We start from the raw sequence: 23,408 nt of genomic DNA, 5'->3' as shown, positions 1-23,408 counted from the left end.
TTTGGGCTCTGACACCCAAGTGTGTGAAAGGACCCATTCCGTGGATGCCCTCCTTCCCCATTTCCTGCTCTGACACCCCAGGCCACGCCCCCCCTGCCCTGGTGCCCTCCTTACCTGACGCAGGCTCCCCACCTCGCCACAGCCTTCACGCCTACCTTGCTCGGCCCACTTTGGGGCCATTCTGGGAGGGGAAGGGAAAAGAAAGAGAGAGATCTCCACCTTACAATTCTTTGTTTTAAATTGTATTTAATATATCTGGAAGGTCATTCCACAGAAGGAGGTAGAGAAAGTCTTCATTTCTTTTATTGTTTTTAACAGCTGCAGAGGATCGCGTGCTGTAAATATATCACAGTTTATTCAGGGGCCATCTGGTTGCTTCTAATGTTTTGCTATTTCCAATAGTTGTCAGGCATATTTCTGAAGCACTTGGAAACGACCTAGTCTGGCATTTTAGAGACTGTGTACCCACAGCCCTGTCCTATATAAGCCACCAGATGCTCCTTTCAGGACATGCCCTGGATTTCAGAAAATCCTGGCCGTCAGTCTGTCAGCGGCCAACCGCACCAAGGACTGAAGCTTGAGCCGGACACTGCACCACAGACTGAAGCTGTGGTGTGTGAGGCCAGTGGCGTGTGAGGAGGTTTGGCGACAAACCTCGGGCTGGGGCTCTTCCTGTTGGAAGGAGACAGAGGATCCGATTGGAACCTCTGTTTTAGGAGTTATGATTTCCTTTAGCGTAAAGGGAGGCAGGTCCCAAGGGCTCTGACTGTCCCCAAATGGCTCTGAGATCAGTTCCCTCAGAGGAGTCTTGGGACCTGGAGTTCAGCTGATGGGGAGGCAACTGTCCCTCGTCAGGTCTCCCTGACATAAGGTCTGAAAGCAACCTTGAACGTGACTTTTGTAGCATATAAATTAAGGTTTCTTTTCTCAGTCATGGTATTTATTTACTTACGTCACAAGTGTCAAATTCTAAATTAAAGATGTTTTATCGCTGGGGCTCGTGCAAAGTGAATGAGTGTGCGTTTGTGTGTGTGTGTGTGTGTGTGTGTGAACGCCTCATGTTTACGTCCTGGCCAGACCCAAATGAATGACTATTTGAATGTGACTCTGAGGAGGGTGACAAGAGGCAGCGTGAGGAGGAGGAGACGCCCACCTGACAAGGACAGGGACATTCTCTGGTTGTCTTCCTTCCAGGAGGGGAACGAACTGACCAAGGATTTTGAACACACGGGTCCTCCAGCTTGCCAGAGCGGGCGGGAGAGCGGCCCGAAGGAGAGCAGAGAAGCTGGCGTTGATGTTCCAGAAAAGTGAGAAGAGGGATGTGGTCAGGGACTGCCTTGCCAGGCCGGTGCAAATTATTCATGGACAATAGAGGAGTCCGGTGGAAAGAACCCTGGGCCGGAGATAAGGGGCTTGGCGTGTGACCATGGATGAGGTCTGTTCAGCTTGAACTAGTGACTTAAACCCTGGGACGGTGCTATACCCTGCCCTCTGCCCCTCACAGGAGTGGGTTACAAGGGGCAAACCTAGAGTGCCCGAAACCCTTCCTGCCCCAGGGCAGGGTACAAACAGAGAGACAGATGAACCTATTGCACCAAAGGTCTCAGGGTCCCAGTGAGGACACCTTCGTGTCCAGCCCAGCCCAGGAAAGGCACATGCTTAGCATCCAGGCAGCATCCTGGCCCTGGCCCTAGAGGGACCCCTCTGGGTGAGCGAGCAGCCAGGCCAGGGTGGGGGCCCCCGGCAGGAGCACAGGTCATTTTCCTTGCAAACACGAAATTCAAATGTGAGAAGGTATCAGTGCTCGGCCCGGCAGCTGGGCACAGAGGCTCTGAGGGGCAGGGTGCGGCATGACGCCAGAGCCCTAGACCCTAGTTCCTGCCGGTCGGAGCTCTCAGACCAGTGGGGGCTGGTGGTCCTCTCAGGCCAGTCTTGGCCTCTCCCCAGGGAGGTTGCTGAAACCAGGCCGGTTGCTGGGGCCTGGGCCAGGGTGAATGCGGGCCCCGGCACCCTCCCCCGCCCTGCCCGGCCCCACTGGGACCCAGCTGGGGAGGCTGACATGGCCACAGCCAGCACATGCATTAGTAATGGCCACTGATCCTGCTGGCCCTGCGCCCTGTTTCCAGAGTGGGGCCGTAACCCGAGCCTGGGGGAGGGGGGCGCTGCCCTGGAGACTCCCCCATGGGGTGCAGCCGTTGGACACCTCCCCTCTTCCTGGTCCTTAGTCTCTGCCTCAAATTGAAGAGAAATGCAAACACGTTCTCTCCTGACATCCCCCGCACTCGGTTGTTCACGTTGTGTCTTCTGTCAGAGGCTCCCCAAGCAGGGGAGTGGTAGGGAGCTTCTAAGGACAGTTCACTTGGGGACACGGTCTTCCTGGGCTGGGCCTGTTTCCTCATCTGCAGGGAGCAGGTCTGCTCTGAGGCTCCCTCTGGCCCTGGCTTTCTGGGGCCCCAGGGCTTGGCCTCTGCCCTGATGGGGCCTGTGGGGGTGAGGGGGGACACTGTAGGGCCACAGTCAGAGGCTCAGGGTGTCGAAGAGCACCGGTGACCCAGCTTGTAGCCTCCTGAGTGCATGTTCTGGACCAAGCAGGCCCGAATGACTGTCATATTTGGGGAGAACAGGGCAGAGGACAGTGGGGGAGGGAGGCAGGGAGCACTGTTCACACCCCAACTATTCTCCTCAGGCCCAGGTGCTGGGAGAGAGGCCACAGGCAGCTCACCTCACCCTGGGACTCGAGGCGGCCAGAGGCTCTTCCATTTTCAAGGGCAGAGGTTCAGGCCCTGCCTCCCTCCTGGGCCGCCCCAGTCCCTTCACTCCCAAGGCAGCTCTGGGATGTCCCGAGGAACTCAGGCTCTGTCCTGGGGCCTGTGACCTGTTTCCTGCGGCTACCCTTGAATGGGAAGGTCCTGGCTGTCCTCAGTTGCTTCTCCTAGGAACCTTGTTATTCTCCCTGTGAGAGGGAAGGCGTTGTTACCTCAACACACCCCACACGGGAGAAAAAAGCCCTCCAGCGATCAGACCGTCAGCAGGAGAAGGATTGGCCTTTGTGGGTGAGCACCCCTCAGGTAGGGCACATTGGAGTTTGAGGAGCTCGAAGACACTGAGGAAGCGTGGGACTAAAGGGAAGAGGGGTCAGGCCATGCTCTGTAGGTGACCAGCCCTGTAGCCTCAAAGAAACGACGACCTTCAGGAAGGAGGATAGCTCAGCCACTTCCTGCTCCCCCTCACCTCCATGGTCCTGAGCGTGTCCCCAGATTGCTCTGAACAGACTCCTGACACCTGGGCTCATGATGGATTTAGGCCACGATGGGAGCAGAGATGGGGGTCTCAGGGGCTCGATGACCAGAGCGGTCTTCCCGGGCTGAGGTTTTCACTGGGGTGTAGAGTTTCCACCAGGTGCCCAAATTCCGGGCCCCGGGGGTCAGGGCCAGAGGCTCCTGCACCTGGCTGGCCTGTCCCCCACTGCTCGCCTTGCCCCAGGCCTGCCCAGCACCACCACCCTGGGTCTGGTGGGGGAACTGCTATCCAGGGTGACAAGCACACGATGGTGGGACTGAGACTCTGGACTGGGGCCAGGGCACAAGCTGCCTCTGAAGCTGCGGTCTCATCAGCCCTCCCAGGGGGCCGGGCCCCCCAAGCAGAGCTGCCGGCCAGGCCTCAGGCCTCCTGGAAGCCGGCAGGACAGAGGATGTCAGGGAGAGCCTGACTCCACCCAGCGCAGCCTGGAGGCCAGTGAAAGAGGGCTCTCTCCCTGGAAGCTCCGGGCTCCCCAGCCCCTTGTCCCCAGGCAGTCAGTGTTTCCAGCATCCCGGCCTTGCTAAGGCAGTCGCAGTCACAGCTGAGAGGCAGTGGCTGAATAATTCAGCAGAGCTGGTATCTTGACTCCTACTGGGAGCCCCCCACCTGGGCAGGCAGGCCGATTCCCTAGGACCCCCAGGCTTCTTCACACCCCAGAGCGTCTCACAATGGGCCCCCAACTCTTGCTTTCCCTCCAGCTGTGCCCCTGCCAGAGCCAGCCCCCCCCACCAACGACTTCCCCCGTCACCAAGGCTTTCCCATTCCACCTGGTACAGAGACTCCTTGAATCCATCTGCCCCCCACCCCCCCGACCTGGTCCAAGCCAAACCCCCTCTCCCAGATGACGGGCCAGCCCCTGGCCAGCTCCCTGCTTGCATGGTAACCCCGTTGGCTCTGCACAGGGCATATCGTCCCCGGCTTCAGGCCCACTGGTGGTCACCATGTCTCAGGATCGAGTCCCTGACCCCACCCTCCCCTCACCCTGCAGGATGGGGAACGACACGCTTCCTCCTCCCCCTCCTCTTCTTCCTCCTCCTCCCCCTCATTCTTCTTTTTTATTATGCATTTATCAGGTGTTCCATAGACATATATAGACATAGTAGATATGAAAAAGACTGGAACTTCTAGAACTTTGATACAATAAAGAATTGGTTAAATATAGCTCAGTACTACGCAATATGATAGAGCTCTTAAAAAGAACAAAGCAGCTCTCTATACACTGATGAGAATTATTACTAGGAAAAACAAAGCAAGATGTAGAGCAGCGTGTATAATTTGTTTCTATTTGTGTATAAAGAATATGCTACTTTATGCTTATATACACAGACCCATCTCTAGGAGGACACTCATGAGGTTATAAATAATGGCTGACCTCTGGGAAAGGAAACTGAGAAGGGAAAAGTAGGAAGCACAAAAGGATTTACCTTAAAATTTTAAATTACATTAATTTAAAAAATTATGACTATTTTTAATTTCAATTTTTATTTTTATCTTTTTAAAGATTTTATTTATTTATTTGACAGGCAGAGATCAAAAGTAGGCAGAGAGGTAGGCAGAGAGAGAGAGAGAGAGAGAGGAGGAAGCAGGTTCCCTGCTGAGCAGAGAGCCCGATGTGGGGCTCGATCCTAGGACCCTGGGATCATGACCTTAGATGAAGGCAGAGGCTTTAACCCACTGAGCCACCCAGGCGCCCCTATGACTATTTTTTAAATTTATGAATTATTTTAGAACAGTTTTAGGTTCATAGCAAAACTGAGGAGTTTGGGGGTGCCTGGGTGGCTCAGTCGTTAAGCATCTGCCTTCAGCTCAGGTCATGATCCCGGGGTCCTGAGATTGAGCCCCGCATTGGGCTCCCTGCTCCGTGGGAAGTCTGCTTCTCCCTCTCCCACTCCCCCTACTTGTGTTTCCTCTCTAGCTGTGTCTCTCTCTGTCAAATAAACAAATCTTTAAATAAAACCCTAAAGCTGAGGGGTTGGTACAGAGATTTCCCATAAGGCCTCTGCTCCACATGCACAGCCCCCCTTGTTACCCACAACCCCAATGAAGAGTCAGACGCTTCACCGACTGAGGCACCCAGGCAGCCCTCCTTAGAGCGTTGCATTTGTTACAATGGTTGAAACTACGTTGTCTGTCATGATCGCCCAAATGCATAGTTTGCATTAGGGTTCACACTTGGTGGCTTGCATCCTATGGGTCTGGGCAAATATTTATTTGTCAGGGCATTCATCATACAGCAGCATACACAGTGTTTTCTTTGCCACAATCCTGGTACCACCTATTCACCCCTCCCCTCCACCGCCTAGTTCAACCTCCGGCGAGCGCTGGTCTTTGTACTGTCTTCATAGTTTTCCTTTCCCAGAATGTCATATAGTTGGAATCAGACACTGTAGAGACGTTCACATTGGCTCTTTTCACTTAGCAATAATGCATTTAAGAGCATCTTTCTACGGCTTGATAGTTTGTTTCTTTTCAGGGCTGAACCATATCCCACTGCCTGGATATACCACAATGCGTTTACCCATCCCCCTCCTGAAGGATCTCTTGGTGGCTTCGGGGATTTGGCAGTTACAAAGAAAACTGCTATAAACATCAAAGTGCAGGGTTTTTTGTGGACTGAAGTTTTCAGCTCCTTTGCGTAAATAGCAAGGAGCACAACTGTTGGTAATTATATTAATTTTATATGATCTTTAAAAAAAAAAGATTGTATTTATTTATTTGAGACAGAGCATAAGCAGGGGGAGAGGGAGAGAAACAGACTTCCTGCTGGGAGTGGAGCCTGACCCGGGCTCAATCCTAGGACCCTGGGATCATGAACTGAGCTGAAGGCAGAGGCTTTTTTGTTGTTGTTGTTAGAAAGAGAGAGGGAGGGACAGAGAGAGAGAGAGGCAGAGCACAAGCAGGAGGAGCAGGGAGCAGAGGGAGAAGCAGGCTCCCCACTGAGCAGGGAGACCGATGCAGAACTCGATCCCAGGACCCTGAGATCATGACCTGAGCAAAAGGCAGAGGCTTAACCCACTGAGCGACCAAGCGCCTCAGATAAAGGCATTTTATAAAAGATTGTGTTAATAAAATCATTAAAATGTTTTTACATTCCCAAACCTCCTGAATATGATCAGTTAAGCAGTTCCTAAAAATGAAAAAGTAACAGTTGTAATTGACATATTTGCTAAGTCTTTAATATATTTGATAACTTATATTCACTGAGTCTTGGGGTGCCTGGGTGGCTCAGTGGGTTAAACCTCTGCCTTTGGCTCAGGTCATGATCTCAGGGTCCTGGGATCAAGCCTCACATCTAGCTCTCTGCTCGGCGGGGAGTCTGCTTCCCCCTCTCTCTCTCTGCCTGCCTCTTTGCCTACTTGCGATCTCTCTATCAAATAAATAAATAAAATCTTTTTTTAAAGAAGATGAAAAACAGGATTAAAATTATTCCCGACTTCTGTCCTAACAGCATAGCTATAAAAAATAATTGTAAAAAACCAGCCCACTCATCTCATCATGAGAGCTATTTTTGCTTATATTTTATAACAACTTTTTTTTGACAATATAATTCCCATCCTAAAAACTTCACCCTTTTAAAGCAAACAATTCAGTGGTTTTTAGTATTCCATGAGGTCCTGAAATTATGAACAGTATCTAGTATTAAACATTTTCATCACCCCTCCCAAAAGAACACCTGTTACCATAGGTAGTTATTTCCCACTGACCCCTCAACCCAGCCCCGGCAGCCACCAATCCACTGAAGTCTCTGTGGATTTGCTTATTCTGGACATTGACTCCAATATGTGGCCTCTGTGTCTGTCTTCTCTTATACAGCACAGTGTGTGCAAGCTTCATCCATGCTATAGCGTGTTAGTAGTTCATTTCTCTCAGGTCTGCATAACATGCCATTACATGGAGTTCTATATGTACATATAGATAGGTAGAGAGATATATAGATATATTACAGGTATATATCTATATATACATTATATGTAATATATAATATTATATATTATTAAATATATGTGATAATATAATAATACATGATATATAATATATTTAATTATATTAATAATTTAATGTATATTTAATATAATAACTGATTATATCATATATAGATATATGATATATAATAATATATATTTAATATAATATGTAGATATATATCTATATATATCTGTCTATATACCTTGTGATATATATTTTATATATATAAATATATATCACATTCTGGTCTTCCGTTCATCAGCTGATGGACATTTGAGTTATTTCTGCTTATAATGCTGCTGTGAACACTACAAGTTTTTTCTTTTAAATATTTATTTATTTATTTGACAGAGAGAGAGATCACAAACAGGCAGAGAGGCAGAGAGGCAGGCAGAGAGAAAGGGAAGCAGGCTCCCTGCCGAGCAGAGAGCCCAATGCGGGGCTGGATCCTGACTCTGGGATCATGACCTGAAGGCAAGAGGCTTTAACCCACTAGGCCACCCGGACGCCCCTCCTTGTAAGTTTTTATTTGAACTCATGTTTACATGCTTTCCATTCTCCTGGGTATACACCTAGGCGTGGACTTACTGGAAGGTATGGTAACTCTGTGCTTAACATTTTGAGGAACTGTGAGCCCTTTTCCAAAGTGGTTTCAACATTTTATGTTCCCACCAGCCTGAGGGCTCCTTCTTCTCCACAAGCTGGACAACACTGGTTATTACCCACCTTTTCTATTAGAGCCTGTCTTGACCATTCTCCTTCTAGTAGCAAGAAGTGGTATCTTCCGATTTTTTTTTTTAAGATCTTATTTATGTATTTACTTATTTATCAGAGAGAGAGTAAACGCAAGTGGAGTCAGAGAGAGAAACAGGCTCCCTGCTGAGCAAGGAGCCCAATGCAGGGCTGGATCCCAGGATGCTGGGATCATGACCTGAGCTGAAGGCGAGGCTTAATGACTGAGCTAGCCAGGACCCCATTCTTTTCACTTTTGTAAAAAAAAAGAAAAGAAAACTTTTATTGAGTTATAATTGACATGTAAAATTGTGTAAGGTATCATTTTCTTTTCTTGTGATATCTTTGTCTGGTTTTGGTATCGTGATAATATTGGCTTCGCTGAATGAGTTGAGAAATGTTCCCTACTTTACTAGTTTTGGGCAGGAATTTTAAAAATTGGTATTAACTTCCCTTTAAATGCTTCATATAATTCACCAGTGAAGCTGGTTGGACCTGAGCTTTACTTTATGGGTGGTTTTAAAATTACCAGTTGAGGGGCACCTGGGAGGCTCAGTGGGTTGAGCCTCTGCCTTCAGCTTGGGTCCTGGTCTCAGGGTCCTGGGATCAAGCCCCACATCAGGTTCTCTGCTGGGCGGGGGGCCTGCTTCCCCCTCTGCCTCTGCCTGCCTCTCTGCCTACTTGTGATCTCTCTGTCAAATAAATAAATAAAATCTTTAAAAAAAATTACCAGTTGAAGCACTTTGTTACAGGTCTATCCAGATGTTATATTTCTTCCTGGGCCAATGGTCCATGTCTTTTCAGGAATTTCTCTGCTTTATCCAGGTATTTAATTAGTGTTCGCAGTTTTCCCTTTGCATCATTTTTCTCTCAAGTCAATAGTAATGCCCCTCTTTCATTCCTGATTTTAGTAATTTGATTCTTCTCTCAATTTTGCTTAGTTAATCTAGCTAAAAGTGTGTCAAGTTTGTTGATCTTTTCAAAGAACCAACTTTTGGTGTGGGTGATTTTCTCCACTATTTATCTTTTTTTTTTTTAAAGATTTTATTTATTTATTTGACAGAGAGAGAGAGAGAGAGAGAGAGCACAAGCAGGGGGAGGGGCAGAGGGAGAGGGAGAAGCAGGCTCCCAGTAGAGCAAGGGAAGTTGGATATGGGACTCGATCCTAGGACTCCCGGATCACGACCTGAGCCGAAGGCAGTGGCTTAACCAACTGAGTCACCCAGGCGCCCTCTAGTATTTTTCTATACTCTATTTCATTTATTCCTGCTTGAATCTTTATGATTTCCTTCCTTCTGTTTCCTTAGAGTTTAGCTTGTTCTCCCTTTTTCAGTGTCTTATGGTGGAAGCTTAGAATACTGGTTTGAGATCCTTCTTCCTTTTAAATATAGATATTTACAGCTATAATTTTTCCTCTGAGTACTGCTTTACAGCAGTCCATGAGTTCTGGCATGTTATACCTTCATGTTCAAATTCTTTCTTAAAGAATTTATGAATTTCCTTTGTGATATACTCTTTGATCCTTGGGTTATTTAGCACAGACTTGCTTAATTTTCACATATTTGTCAATTTCCCGTTTCTGTCATTGATTTTAAAATTCACTATATTGTGATCGGAGGGCATACTTTGTACAATGTCAATCCTTTTAAGTTTATTAAGGCTGCTTTACAGCCTCGTCTGTGGGCTATCCTTAAGAATGTTCCCGGTACATTTGAGTAGAGTATGTATTCCGCTGTTGTCGGCTGAGGGCTCTGCTGACGCCTGATGGCTCTAGTTTGTTTATAGGGTTGTTCTAGTCTTCTGCTTCCTTGTGGATTTTCTGCCTAGTGGTTCTATCCACTATTGAAAGCGGGGTCTTGAAGTCACCAACTGTCACTGTTGAATCAACTATTCTCTGCCTTCGATTCTGTCTTTTTTTCCCCTTCTTGTCTTCTGAAGGCTTAACCCTTTTATCATTACAAAATGTCCCCCATTATCTCTAGCAACATATTTTGTTTTAAAGTGTATTTTGTTTAAAAATAAGCAGGGGGCATCTGGGTGGCTCAGTTGGTTAAGCTGCTGCCTTTGGCTCAGGTCATGATCCCAGGGTCCTGGGATCAAGTCCCATATAGGGCTCTCTGCTCAGCAGGGAGCCTGTTTCTTCCCCTCTCTCTCTCTGCCTGCCTCGCTGCCTGCTTGTGATCTTTGTCTGTCAAATAAATAAATAAAATCTTAAAAAAAAAAAAAGCAGGCCCCCTGGGTGGCTCAGAGGTTAAGAATTAGCCTTCGGCTCAGGTCATCATCCCAGGGTCCTGGGATCGAGTCCCGCATCAGGCTCCCTGCTATTTGTCCCTGCTCTTTGTCCCTGCTCTTTGTGGAGCCTGCTTCTCCTTCTGCCTCTGCCTCTCTCTCTGTCTCTCATGAATAAATAACAAAATCTTAAAAAAAAAAAAAAAAGCAAAGGGAAAAAAATAAGAGAGAGAGAAACAAACCAAGAATCAGACTCTTAACTACAGAGAACAAACTGATGGTTGGAGGCGGGGTGGAACAGGTGCTGGAGATCAAGGAGGGCACCTGCGAGGAGCACTGGGTGACACATGGGTTGGCGAGTCACTCCATTGTACACCTGACACTCATATAACACTGTATGTTAACTAACTGGAATTTCTTTTTTAATTTTATTTTATTTTTATTTATTTGAGAGACAGAGACAGTGAGAGAGAGCATGAGAGGGGAGAAGGTCAGAGGGAGAAGCAGACTCCCTATGGAGCCAAGAGCCCAATGTGGGATTCGATCCCAGGACTCCAGGATCATGACCTGAGATAAAGGCAGTGGCTTAACCAACTGAGCCACCCAGGCGCCCAACTAACTGAAATTTCAAAAAGAACTTAAAAACTGAAGTCTCTTCTGTTTGATGTTGATATAGCCACTCTAGTTTTCTTATAGTTGTTGTTTGCCTGAGCTATCTGTTGCCTTTATTTTCAACCTATTTGTATCTTTGAATCGTAAGTGTGTCTCCTGTGGCTAACATATAGCTAGACTTTGTTCAGTTCACGTTTAAAAAAGAGACATTGAAGCTGCTCCTTCCATACAAGGAGCTGGAAGTCTAGAGGACTTCAAGAAGACTCCTGAAAAGGAGCTGTCACCTGGGAGAGGAACACCTTTTATTTTCCCCTCCTCTGTTCTTCTGGCTGCCTAGAACTCGGGATATGATTTCCAGAGCTCTAGCAGCTGTCTTGGACCATGAGGTGACCTTGCAAGGGGAAGCTCAAGCTAGGATGGCGGAGAGTAGGAACTGAATTTCCCACCCCACTGTTATTTCCAGCCTTTATTATTGAATCACTTAAGATTAGGTCCTTGTAATAAATAGAAGACAAAACAAAACATACATTTATTTATTTATTGAGAGAGAAAGCGCACACACACATTGGGGGGAGCAGAGAGAGAGCTCAGGGGCGCGGGAGAACCTCAAGCAGACTCCCCACTGAGCCCAGAGTCCAACGTGGGGCTGGATCTTATGACTCAAGATCATGACCAGCACCAAATTTAAGAGTCAGATGCTTAAGGACTGAGCCACTCAGGCGCCCCCAAAACAAACGTTTTAAAGCAGTGGCTTAAACATGATAGAAATTACTTTTCTCTCCTATAGAAGTCTGGTGATAAGCAGTCCAGGAGTGACGTAGAAGTTCCACAAAATCACAGACTATTAGATAGTTACACCTTGTCACTAATTACACCCCAAACTTAGAAGCTTAATACAATTGATTATCTGTTTTCATTTCTGAGGATCAGGAATCTGGGATTCCGGAGGCCGGAGCTGCAGTCATTGCTAGCTTGACTGGGGTCTGGAGGAGACGCTTGTTTAGTGGGAATCTGCAAGCTCCAAACAAACCAGCTGGCTCCCCCTAGAGAGAGGGGTCTGAGACCGCGGACACACGAAGCGGGAGCTACAGGCTTCCATCAGTGTCAGAACTGCACCCCTTTTCCTTACCTTTTCTGCCCCTGTGCTCCAGCACCCTCCCTCATTCCCTCTTGCCCGCCTGCTCTCGGGGGCTGCCCCCTCAGGCTGTCCCATTGTCCCTCCTTGCCAGCTCTCGTGATTCTAGAGAATGTCAAGTTCATGTCCACTTGTCTGCCTCGCTCTCCTTCTCCGAACCCGGGCTCCATACCTCTGACGCTTCACTTGGCCCCAAGCCACCATTAAACCTCCCTTCTCATTAGGGCCTCCAGGCCAGCCTGAACTCTACAGCTTCCCTTTAGAGGGGCTCCTCCGTCCCCTCTTCCCCGGCCCGGCGCACCCCCGCCACTTCCCTACCTGGGTTGCCCTCCTCCCTTCTGCCTTGATCCAATTCCTTCCCACCCAGCCGGGCCCTGGTGAAGCCCCCTCTTGCAGGAAGTCCCTCCTTGAGGTTTGTGATGCTTTCGTGACACGTGGTGCTCCTTGCCTGAAAGGTGGGTTGGGAAGCAGGGGGAGGCGGGATGAGCTGCTCTTGGGACTTTGCGGTGGGCTCGGAAGGGCGGCTGGCACCGAGCGAGTGAGCGCGTAGGCTCTGGCACCTCTGGGCTTAACTCCCTTCCCGCTCCGGGGGCTCTTCCCCTGCGTGATCCCACGGAAGAGGTCTACCGCCCTCTTGTCTGGTTCCCCAGCCCCTGCAGGGGGGCCCTGGCTCCCGCTGGGGTAATACCGAGAGGAAGGGAGGGTGAGATGCTCGCGGGGTGACCTTGCTCCCGATGCCGGGTCTCCGGAGTCTCTCAGCATCTCACGTTCCCCAAATCTTGTCGTACAGCCTCCCCGGAGTTCTGGGGCCCCGCCCTGACCTTCCAACCCGCCCCTGCTGGCTTAAGCAACCACACATGTCGCTGGCCCAAGAAGCAAGTCAGGCCGAGAGGCCCTGGCTCGTGGAGAGATGGGCGCGGAGGGTCAAGGCCGGGTGACTGGGGGCGGGGTCGCTTCCCCGGGCTCGGGGTTCGGTGGCCTCGCTGTTTTCTTTCCGGCGCCTGCCGGGCTCCGCGGGCGGGGCGGAGGGTCTCCGGCGGGAGGGACACCCCCACCCCCCAACCCGGGCCCTCGGTTCCAGCCCCACCGGGCCCCCAGGGCTCAGGAGCCGAGGGGCGGGGAGGGCAGAGACGGGAGCCCGCGGGCCGCCGCGCGAGGCCCGGGCGCCCCCTGGTGTCCGCGGCAGGGCGGGACCCGGGCCGCTCCGCCGCGCAAGATGGCCGGGGTGGGCCGCGCCTGTTCGCGCCCGCCTCTCCGCGCGTCCTCCGCCCAGCCCGCTCGGGGACGAGCCCCTCCGGCTCGTGGGTGGGCGACTTCCGTTTCCGCCCCCGACGGCCGGGATCCCGGGAGTGCCGGCGACTGGGGCTGGGGGACGGTGCCCCCCCAGCCCCGCAGCCGCGATGCATCCGACGCCCGGGGCCGCTTCCCTCCGCTCCACGCCCCGCACGGGCCCGGGACAGCCTCTGCCGAGTGCGAGCTTCTGGGTTCTGTCCACATTCCCAGTAACTGTCGCTCTGGTGGTTTCTTTGCTTCTCCAAGATTCCTGCTGTACCTGGGGTCCTCCTGCGGGTAGCCAAGAGCCACCACGCATGGCCATCGAGCCCTTGAATGGTGGCAACCGAGGAACCGAATATTTTTATTTAATTGTAATTAAATTTAAAATCAAGCAGTGGATAATTTTTCTGTAGCACAGCTTTTGTCCTGGTAGGATGGCATGCCACTTTTAACGTTGAAAATGTAGTATCCAAATTGAGATGTGTTGGATAAAATCCATACTGGACTTCAGAGTTAGGACAGGAATAGAATGCTAAAGATTCTTTTTTTTTTTTTTTTTTTAAGATTTTTATTTATTTATTTGACAGAGAGAAATCACAAGTAGATGGAGAGGCAGGCAGAGAGAGAGAGAGGGAAGCAGGCTCTCTGCTGAGCAGGGAGCCCGATGTGGGACTCGATCCCAGAACTCTGAGATCATGACCTGAGCCGAAGGCAGCGGCTTAACCCACTGAGCCACCCAGGCGCCCAAGATTCATTTTTTAAATAGCAATCATACACTGAAATATTTTGGATCTGTTCAGGGAAAGAAAAACACATTTTACCTTGTTTTAAAAAAAAAAAAAAAAAAACATGGCTACTAGAAAGTTGTATAAATTACTTGTGTAGATGGCATTCTATTTCTGGGTTTGCTCTATGGAGTGGGGCAGGCTAAGTCGGAGTCTTATAGTTTGGCTCCACTGTAGGCCCCAGAAGTTGGTGACATGGTTTTATCAGTGAGCATGGGGATGTGTGTGGACAAAGACTGACCCTCAGGGACCAAGGCCAAGGGAATGACCCCTTGACAGAAGTCAGAGAGTCAGGCTCACAGGTCAACCCAGAGCTATCTCTTAGGTGCCCCCAGATGTCAGGATAAGGCTCACACAAACACTGGTGCCCACACTCCCCACATGTGTTGGAGATGGGCATAAGGCTTGGCACAGTTGAACTCACAGAAAGAACCCTCACCCACAGCCTGAAGCCTTGGCCAGTGTTGGCTGTGCCACTTGCTACCTCTGCTCGTCTCTTGGTGCCTCACAAGGTAGTTAATGTGAAATGGAGTCAAGTCCAATTTTCCTTCCGGAGGAGCTCCCAGGGCCAGTGGGAGTGAGGATCGTTAAGAGAAAGCCCTCTTCAGCCACTGCTGATGTCATCATTGTCTGAATTCTCTCTAGAGGAAGGCTTTCTGGAAGACTTTCACGTGTGTTTGGAATGATTTGTTATCAGTACCTATTTCTTTTGAAATATTTAGAGCTGCATCTTTTAAAAGCTTGTTCCCCACATTTTAAATGCATATTAGTGGACTGGAGCAGGCCCCTGATTCACTGTTTATACAACGGCTGAAGCTTCTTGTTCTGCTCTTGGCAGGTAGGGATCACAGGAAGTAAAGCTGAGACCCAAAGGTCAAACCCCACCGCTCAGCGCAGCCCCTCTCCTGGTTAAACATCAATGACAGGACACCCAGGAGGGCCCTTTTCTCTCTTAGAAAGCCCAAGTCTGTCCCTGACAACCCTGCCTGCTGACACCAGATCCTAGGAGCCAGTCTGAGGCCTAAAGAGTTCGGAAGGACCCAGGTCCACAGACGTGTCCAGCCTTTACCAAAAAAAAAAAAAAAAAAAAAAAAAAAATATATATATATATATATATATATACACACACACACACACACATACACACACCCCCATACATACATATACATACATACAGGCATACACACATACACTCACACCCCCACACACAGAGCTAGAAGGGAAATATCCCCGTATTTTTAACCAAATATTCACTCCCTTGTCAGGGTAACTCTCCTGTTCCAAGACATTCTGGGTGCACAAACCCTGTAGCATGAGGTGCGGGGCAACGGGGCTGACCCAAGGTGGATTGTCCTGGGTTCATCCGGGGATCTGGGTCTCTGAGAAGCCTCTGGCTTTCTCATAAATGAGGCTGCTCGGTCTATCACGCAGCTCCAGGGCCTCTGCAGCGCCAGGGATCGTGGGGAGCCGTAAATACCCTCTTTGCCCTGGTTCCAGGTGGGGAGCAGGAAACACCAGGGTCTAGTGTCACAGGTGCTCATCCCCTGGGATAGAGAGCAGGCTTTAGAGATGGCAAGAGAATTTAAGGTGATAAAAGTTCTGGGGTCCTCAAGTCTTTTCCAGGACAATGTAGCTCAGAGCCCTGGGGTCCCTTCCTGGGAAAGGGGTACCCTCCTGCCTCAGGCAGGCAGTGGAAAGCCCTCTGCCACCTGGGAAGCAGCTGGACTGGGGCTGAGGCAAGAGCAACACTGGGTTAGATTTCGGGGATGGGGTGGGGAGGAGGTCATCCAAGCTCCAACGTGTGCCCTGAGGCTCCTCATGGTTTTTTTTTTTTTTTTTTTTTTTTTTTAAGATTTATTTATTTGACAGGCAGAGATCACAAGTAGGCAGAGAGGGGGCAGAGAGAGAGGAAGGGAAGCAGGCTCTGAGCAGAGAGCCAGAAGCAGGTCTGGATCCCAGGACCCTGAGATCATGACCTGAGTGGAAGGCAGAGGCTTAACCCACCAAGCCACACAGGCTTTTAAAAGCAGCTGCCTCATGCGAGATCAGTAGGTTAGACTCCTAGGACCCACACATCTCTTAGTTCTTTCAGCTGGAAAACAGATGCTCTTACGTCCCGAAGCTGTTTGGGCCCCAAAACTCTATCAACACCTGCTCTTGAAACCTCAGTTTCACAGGCTACTGGAATAACCTCTCGGGACACTGTATCCTGTGATGCGGTTACTGTTTCAGAGACTGGAGTTTGGAGTCACAGAGCCTCAGGGTGAGAACCTACCAGCTGACGGACCACATTTCAAAGATGAATCCAAGGCCAAGGTCTTGGGCCTTGAGGGGTCTGGTCAGGGACCACCACCTGCACAGAATCTGCTGCACGTTTTGCTCTTGAGCACTGAGGGCAGCCCGGAGAGCCGTGGCTTGCCTGCCCCAGGAGAGCCTAAGGTGCTCATTCCCAGCAGAGCGCCACTCCCTAGGTGGCCTTACTCTCCCTCCCCCTGGTAGACACACAGCTGGGGCTACCAGAGAATCCATTAGGAGGAAGTGCGGAATAAAGGAAGGTTGGGAAAGTGAGTAAGGAGAAGAAAACAGTGGAAGAGAGTTCGGGGGAATGAAAGCATGTGACCAAGTTTTCCCTTTGTCCGAAGGGCCTTCTGGCAAAACCCCACACGTCCAGTAGACGGGGAACATCGCCACCTGGTGGCCATCGAGGGCACATGCGCTTTGGAAAGGAATGGAAGTGCTGAGCTCATCAATCCGCGCTAGCCTTCTGATGCAAAACCCACCCTCACCCTCCCGGGTGAGGCTGGCATCTGGCGCAGGGGGGCACCTGTTTAGGCAGACTGCCCCCCCGCCGCCTGTTAACTCCGGGCCAAGTGAGTATCCTTGGCATTAGCCAACAGGGTCTAGATCATCTGGGCTGACATGCAACATGGAAGCTGAACCCGCTGCCCCACAGGAAGGCAGGTGGGGACCTTCAGGCTACAGGACTTCACAGGCCTTCAAGGTGTGGACAAGCCTCCCGGCCAGCCTCGTTTACAGTCAGCAGTCACACCTGCCACTCCAGGTGCAGAGACAGGACTCTGGAGGTGGCGCTTCTTAGTTACCACTGTCTCTGGGTGACACTCCCTTCCCACACCCACCCAGTCATCTTCCTCTGTAAGGGCTTCGCGAACACAGAAACAAGCCAGAGTCCGCTGCTGAGAGGAGTCAGATGAACGAGGAGGGTGTCTGTTGTTCCTTTTAAGAAAGGGCTGAGTAATCACTGAGTCTATCTTATTGATCAAGGTCCAGTCATTTGCCAAGGTATATACACATTTTATTTAAAAAAGTTTACAGTTTTCATTATACACAACTATTAAGAGGTTATAGTCAGAGGCGGCATTTGTCCTGTTGACAGAAGTGCCCGCTAGATCATCACAATGCGAGGAGGAAGGTGGGAGGGAGGAGAGGGCAAGGAACAAATAAGCGATAAAAAGCTTAGATTTCAATTAAGGGCTGTAAGTCCCTTTTCTCTCTTCAAGTATCACACAGTATGTACCAAATACAATCAGTAAATAATGGCCATTTCTTCCCAAGCCCACAGCCAAGACGAGTATTTGCTGAAGTGAGAGTCCTGGCCCTTCCTCAGGTGTGTGGAGACCCTGCCCGCCCGGCCAGGGTGAGCTCCCCCTTCCCCCAGGGGCCTCCACCCCAATCCTTGATGAACTGCCAAGGTGTTCAGTGGCCAAAGAAATTACGAACATGGATTCAGAAGTCCAAAGAAAACACAGGTCTTTGTGCCCAATCAGAAATAATTTTAGTCAAGAAGGCCGTGAACCCGGTTAGAAGTTGGTAAAAGAACTCTTGCTACTTCTTAATGGCTTCCACTTTTTCTGATTGAGTCCCTAGAATGTAGAAGGGCCACACGCCGTTTAAAAATCGAACACCAGTTCCCAGAAACTTGGTGTCTAGAAACTTCACCCATGAAGGCTAGCAGAGATCTGTCTTTCATGATTCTAGCCGCAACAGGAGGCCTAATGAAAAGCAAGTGTCAGGCCAAGGCCAATCAGCTTCAGAGAGCATTTTGAGGAGGAAAAAATTCCTTCGAGGGGAGACACTCCTCAGGAGCTTAGCTCAGCCAGTTGGCAATGAGAACAGCTTCTGAAGTAGAAGGACGTTAGGTACCGGAGAGACACATGGCAACTTCTGAAAACTACCTTACTAGTATAAAATGCTAGTTGAAACTGCACAGTCACCTCAAGGAGGGTGACAAGATCAAAGACAAAAGAGCACAATGCCAGCATCTAGCTTGGCTACCACGAAATGCAACCTGCCAGGCCCCAGTGCCGGGGCTGCCCGAGAGCAGCGGGCTGTGGGCTGCGGCTGCAGCCACCTCTTGTCGGTTTTGGCGAGAGCTGGAGCTCGGTATTTGAACAGGGGCAAAGGATGGCTTGCGCTGGCCAACCACAAGGTAAAACTTGGAAACTATGGGTATGCTAAGAAAGGGAGGGAAACTGCCAGAAGCAACTCTTGACCTACCACCACCACCTTTAAAAGCAGTCACGTTCAGCCCCACTGAGGGGCTCTGGATGCTTTTCTGAGTATTACGACGGGAAATCTGGGAAAGTTTCCAGAGCTGTCATACCCCCTCTTCTAGCCTTACTGTATCATCAACCACTGCTGGCCAGAGTCCTCGGATTCCCAGCCAGGCTTTCTTCCAGCTCCCTCTGTACCTAGAAGCACGGTCGTCTTCTCCTGGCTACCTCTCCCAGGTATAGGAAGGGACAAAAAGTTAGCATAAGAAGGATTCTGTTCAACTCATCAAAAGCCAGTTTCTCAGACTAGAGGGAAAGCCCCACATGGAGCCAAAGCATGCATGGGACCAAGGTTAGTGCCCAGAAAGGACAGATCTGCACGGAACCAGCAGGTACAGTGTGATCCGGGTAGCCAAAGCCATTCCAGGAGCTTCCTGCTCTAACAGGGAAGCCTCAGTACACCTTCATCAGACAGACTTGGATGGACAGACACACACGCACACATGCTGCAGACGCACTTGGGATCTGCTTCTTAACCCCTGTGACCTCCCCCGCCACTTCTTCATTCAGAAATTCTGCACCACCAGACTCCCAGTGCCAGAGCGTTCAATCCGCGTCGAGCCAATGTCTTTTTTGAGAAAAAGGTATTTAGTCGGGGAGCAGAGCTGTGGCTCACATACATTCCCCCAAACTTGGCTCTACGTGTTTTGTCTGTTTTGTCTTGTTTTTGACAAGATTAAAAGCAATTATTATCTGGACATTATTTTTTTTTGAAAGGTAATTAGAACACTATTGTTTATACAATATTGAAAAAATACAATTTTTATTGTTTGAACTCAAATCACCACCCAGCACTTTTAAAGCCTACCCTAAGTCGCACCTACAATTTAAACGGTTATAGCACAAGCAAACTGCTAATTCAGCAGGTAAGCAGGTTAGACAGTGCCAGCAGAGACCCTCCCTCCCCCAAAGTAAGAGAAGACAACGCGCTAAGAGAAGTTAAAGCACACCATTCCATGTTAAATAGTTAACACTACCCCTCCAACAAGCCACAAATGCTAGATAGATAAACTCGGTACGGTTAACTAACCACAGCCCTACGTAACTGCACTTTAAATTTTTTTTTTTTTAAAGAAAACCTTTTGCTTCATGCCCGTAATTAACATAAATTAAGAAAATTCTTTGTCTTTTAGGAAAATAATCATGCTAAAAGCAAGTTGTACTTTATATAGATTTTCAAAGAAAAGTATTGATTGTGCTTTTTGAATTAAAAAAGATAGGGTATCTTCCAACCTCACTGACTCCAATCTTGTGGAACAGATAGCACTTCTAAACTAAAAACACACACCAGAAAGAAAAACTCAATTATCCCAGTGGGACATTAAAAAATGGTCTTTAGAAGGTTTTAGGATTGGCTAATTCTGCTACTGTCCTATTGGTTGTGGCAAAAAAGGGATACAGACTTGCTGTCTAAGGTTCTCCAAACTCAGCAGGCAACACTCAGATTCGAAAGAAAAACTCTGCCGGCAACCTGGACATATGGTGAGCTGAGTAAACATTTGATTAGCAGGCATTTTAAACTGTCTGATTTCCTCTTAACACATACAGGAGAGAATATGTTCTTCCTTCAAAACCTGTTCTACTGCATCGTATTTCCGAACGCTTTCCTCTTATTCAGTCACACACTGAAAAAAAGCAGTTTGTTTTTCCCATGTAGAGTCACTTTGGGTACAAGGACCTTTATTTGTTCCAATTATTACTCATTTTCAATTTAGAATGTGTGTTGGGTCTAAAATACCCATTTCCCACTCCCACAAGCAGATGATGACCAGGCTGCTGCCAAGAGCGGCAGCAGAAGGGAAAACAAAACCAAAAACATGAAGGGGAGGAGAGTACTCGGGAGTCACAGCCACCAGACGGGTCTTCTTGCCGAGTCTAATGGTCCACTGAGCGGCTGTCCAAGGAGGAGGCCATCTCTTGGTAGGTGAAGATTATAGGTGAAGATTGAATTTGCAACCTAAGCACAATTCACACACACACACCATTTTAAAAATAAAGGTGGGAGAGCTGGGGGGAGGAAAGGAAAGGGAAGGAAAAAAAAAAAGCTCCAACCCAAACAAAAACACCCACAACCACCCTCAAATTTAAAGCTCTCAGTCCAGGGCAGCAGTCTCAAAGTGGCCTAGAGGACAAGGAGGCGACTCTGCAGGTGCTGGATGAGACAAAGCACCTTCCCGGTCACTCTACTCCTCCTGTCCTGTCCCCTCAGAAAGCTATGGATTACAAGCGCTACCCCAAGAAAAAGAATCCGGTTCAGAAAACACTTCCGAGAGGTTCTCCAAAGCAAAAACACTTGTGGCCGCAGGGCCTGCTAGTGAGTCGGGCAGGAATCTGCATATAAAAATGTACTTAAAATCCAGAGTCAGAAATTGTTTTACGTTTCAATACTCCAATTAGCTCCCTGTTCTCTACTGTTACTCCACAGAAACGGGGCCACCCGGGAGTCCCAGGAAGGAGCGGCTCCGGCTCTGATGCGGCCGGCTCCTCGTGCTCCCACAGCAGGCCTGGTCCTCCCCCAGTTCCTCCCGTCCATTTTGAAAAAGCACTATTCTATCTTCACGTCCAAGAGCTGGATGGTTTGGTTTGTTTCTTTGGAACCATCAATAAAAGAAGCAACTTTTTTCCTGTTATTCTTACTCACGTCTATCTATCGGAGCGGCTGTTTCTTTTGACAGTTGAGCAGCACACAGGCTGACTTGGCCGAGTGGACTTGTGAACGCATGCATTCAGACCGCATATTGCTACCAAAATGGAATGTGGGAATATGCTATGCACCTCAGATTGAGAAATGACCAAGAAATCAAGATCTAAAGGGTGATATATAATATATATATATCAATGCTATTATTCATAAAAACCTTGTTTAGTAATAAAAAAAATTGCTTTGTTTAAATATGAATATTATAGTCTGCTTCTCATGGTTAGGAAGTAATAGTCTTTCTGAAAAGCAGGTGCTTTTTCTACTACAACTCCATATCCTGGGCCTCATCTTCCGAAAAGTCAGACATAGAACTCTCCGACGAGCTGTCACCGGTGCCCTCCTCCTGCTCTTTCAGTGCCTCCTCTGTTGCGTATTTCTGGATGTACTCTGCACAGGGGGTGGGGAGGAAGAAAACACAGGGGCGGTGAGCAGGCAGGTCTGTGGTTTGGTGACCCCCAAAGCTGGCGTGGGGCCAGGGAAGTTCAGGCCTTCCTTACCTGCTAGGCTCTGGTCACTACAGCTAAGGGGAAACCCCACGGAGTATGTCTTTGGCGTTCGTGCATTCTGCCCCCTTCGTAAGAGAGGTGAAGCAAAGCATCTGATGTGCAGGGAAGAGAGACAGACTGCACCTCTAGCCCCAAACTCCCCAGCGCCATCCCCTCCCAGGTGCGTGTGTCCGAGGCAGCCCACCGCCCCAGGCCTCGGCTGCGAAGCAGGGGAGAGCCGGCAGATGTCCAGGACGGTGTCTGGTGTGAACTGGCCTCCAGTTAGGCTGCCAGGCCGCCCTCGCTCTTGCCTTGTTGGCTTATCCGTATGGCTGAGCTCCTCCAAACTTGCACGACTGGGGACATTAGGACCGACTTTCTCCTTATCTCTGTGTTAAAAAAACTATTCACCTCCCAGGCAGAGCAGGACTGGTTATGATTCCACAGTAATTTATAAGGAAATCCCCCATCATTTTCAGACTTGCACTTACATAATTACAGTCAGCCCAAATCCATTATTTTAGGAACAGATTTTAGTCTAAACAGATCCTGCCTGTCAGGTTTCTGAAGCAGATGGTGAAAACGGTCTCTCCATCCGCTCAGGAACGAGCTGCTATCTGGAGACACAGCGAGCCTGAGTGACTCGATCATCTACTACTCACCTGAATATGAGGCTGAAACAAAGTTTTAAGAACTGCTGAACAAACAACTTGTTCTAAAAACTCTAAGCGCACACTGATTTTCAGTAAACGGCCTACACACAGTATGAAGAGACAAGACAGGACCTACTGAGAGAGTCAGCAGGAGGGAAACACGCCCTCATTCCTTACGCCATGTTTCTCTCCTACGGAGTCACAGGCACCGAGCACAAGAGAGAGAGAAGGAAAATGGCCAAAGGAGCTGGCCGAGTTTGAATAACGGAACACAGGGCCTAGCTAAGAGTATTTCTGATATATTTAAAGCCAGAATCAGGGCTCGATCCCAGAACCCTAAGATCATGACCCGAGCTGAAGGCATATCCTCAAATGACTGAGCCACCCAAGGGCCCCTAAAAGGTTGTTTAAAAAAAAAAAAAAAAAAAAAAAAAAGGAAAGAATACGTGACAGAGACTACATGTGGTCACATCTGGTCCTTTACAGAAAAAGTTTGCAGTCTTTGGACTTAAAACCCTACAAATTCATTACATGAAGTTTTAGGCAGAGATGAGACTTCAAAAGCTCCTGCTTAGGTAAGAACTCACCTGAATTTACCTCTTAGAAATGTTTATCATAGTCTCAGAAAGGTTATTTTTACCCTCTAATCGGTCAGCTACTTCGCTGCATTTGTAGAAGAAGTTGCTGCACTTTGACATTTCTCACTGACATTGTAAGGTGGTATTATTAGTCTTCTTGAGTATATTCAAGGAAATAAGTATGTTTTAAGTGCTTAGCATACTAGGACACGGCCTTTCAGGAGACAGAAAAATGAAGAGCAAGGTCATTCACGAGCAGGAGGCCCAGATGCAGATGAAAGGAGTCAGCTGCCAGGTGCGATCGGAGGGAAGCATGAAGGCAGGGCCTCTGGCCTCTCAGAGCTGGGAAGGCCGGCACAGCGGCACTGACCCGTGAAGGAATTCTC

The 23,408-nt window shown here is 49.0% G+C and overlaps 1 protein-coding gene and 2 long non-coding RNA genes across 5 annotated transcripts in view; 1 reads left to right on the top strand and 2 right to left on the bottom strand.

Moving 5' to 3' along the window:
* Positions 1-277: 277 nt before the first annotated feature.
* LOC116569362 lies at positions 278-3,852 on the bottom strand. The gene is made up of 3 exons (XR_004276995.1): positions 2,723-3,852; positions 1,154-1,393; positions 278-335 (listed from the first exon to the last, which is right to left on the bottom strand). It is a non-coding gene; the product is annotated as an uncharacterized LOC116569362 (long non-coding RNA).
* Positions 3,853-12,207: 8,355 nt separating this feature from the next.
* Positions 12,208-19,813, top strand: LOC116569363. Its single transcript, XR_004276996.1, has 2 exons — positions 12,208-12,429; positions 16,677-19,813. It is a non-coding gene; the product is annotated as an uncharacterized LOC116569363 (long non-coding RNA).
* UBE2H (ubiquitin conjugating enzyme E2 H) overlaps positions 19,107-23,408 on the bottom strand; it is a 102,001-nt gene continuing 97,699 nt past the window's right edge. For all 3 annotated transcript variants that reach the window (XM_032305552.1, XM_032305549.1, XM_032305550.1), the window contains one exon: positions 19,107-21,693. In XM_032305552.1, the coding sequence (XP_032161443.1) occupies positions 21,569-21,693 (125 nt within the window). In that variant the 3' untranslated portion in view covers positions 19,107-21,568. The remainder of the gene's footprint in view (positions 21,694-23,408) is intronic.

The sequence above is a fragment of the Mustela erminea genome, chromosome 11 (assembly GCF_009829155.1).
Source record: "Mustela erminea isolate mMusErm1 chromosome 11, mMusErm1.Pri, whole genome shotgun sequence".
Lineage (NCBI taxonomy): Eukaryota > Metazoa > Chordata > Mammalia > Carnivora > Mustelidae > Mustela > Mustela erminea.
This window is presented reverse-complemented; position numbering and strand designations above follow the sequence as displayed.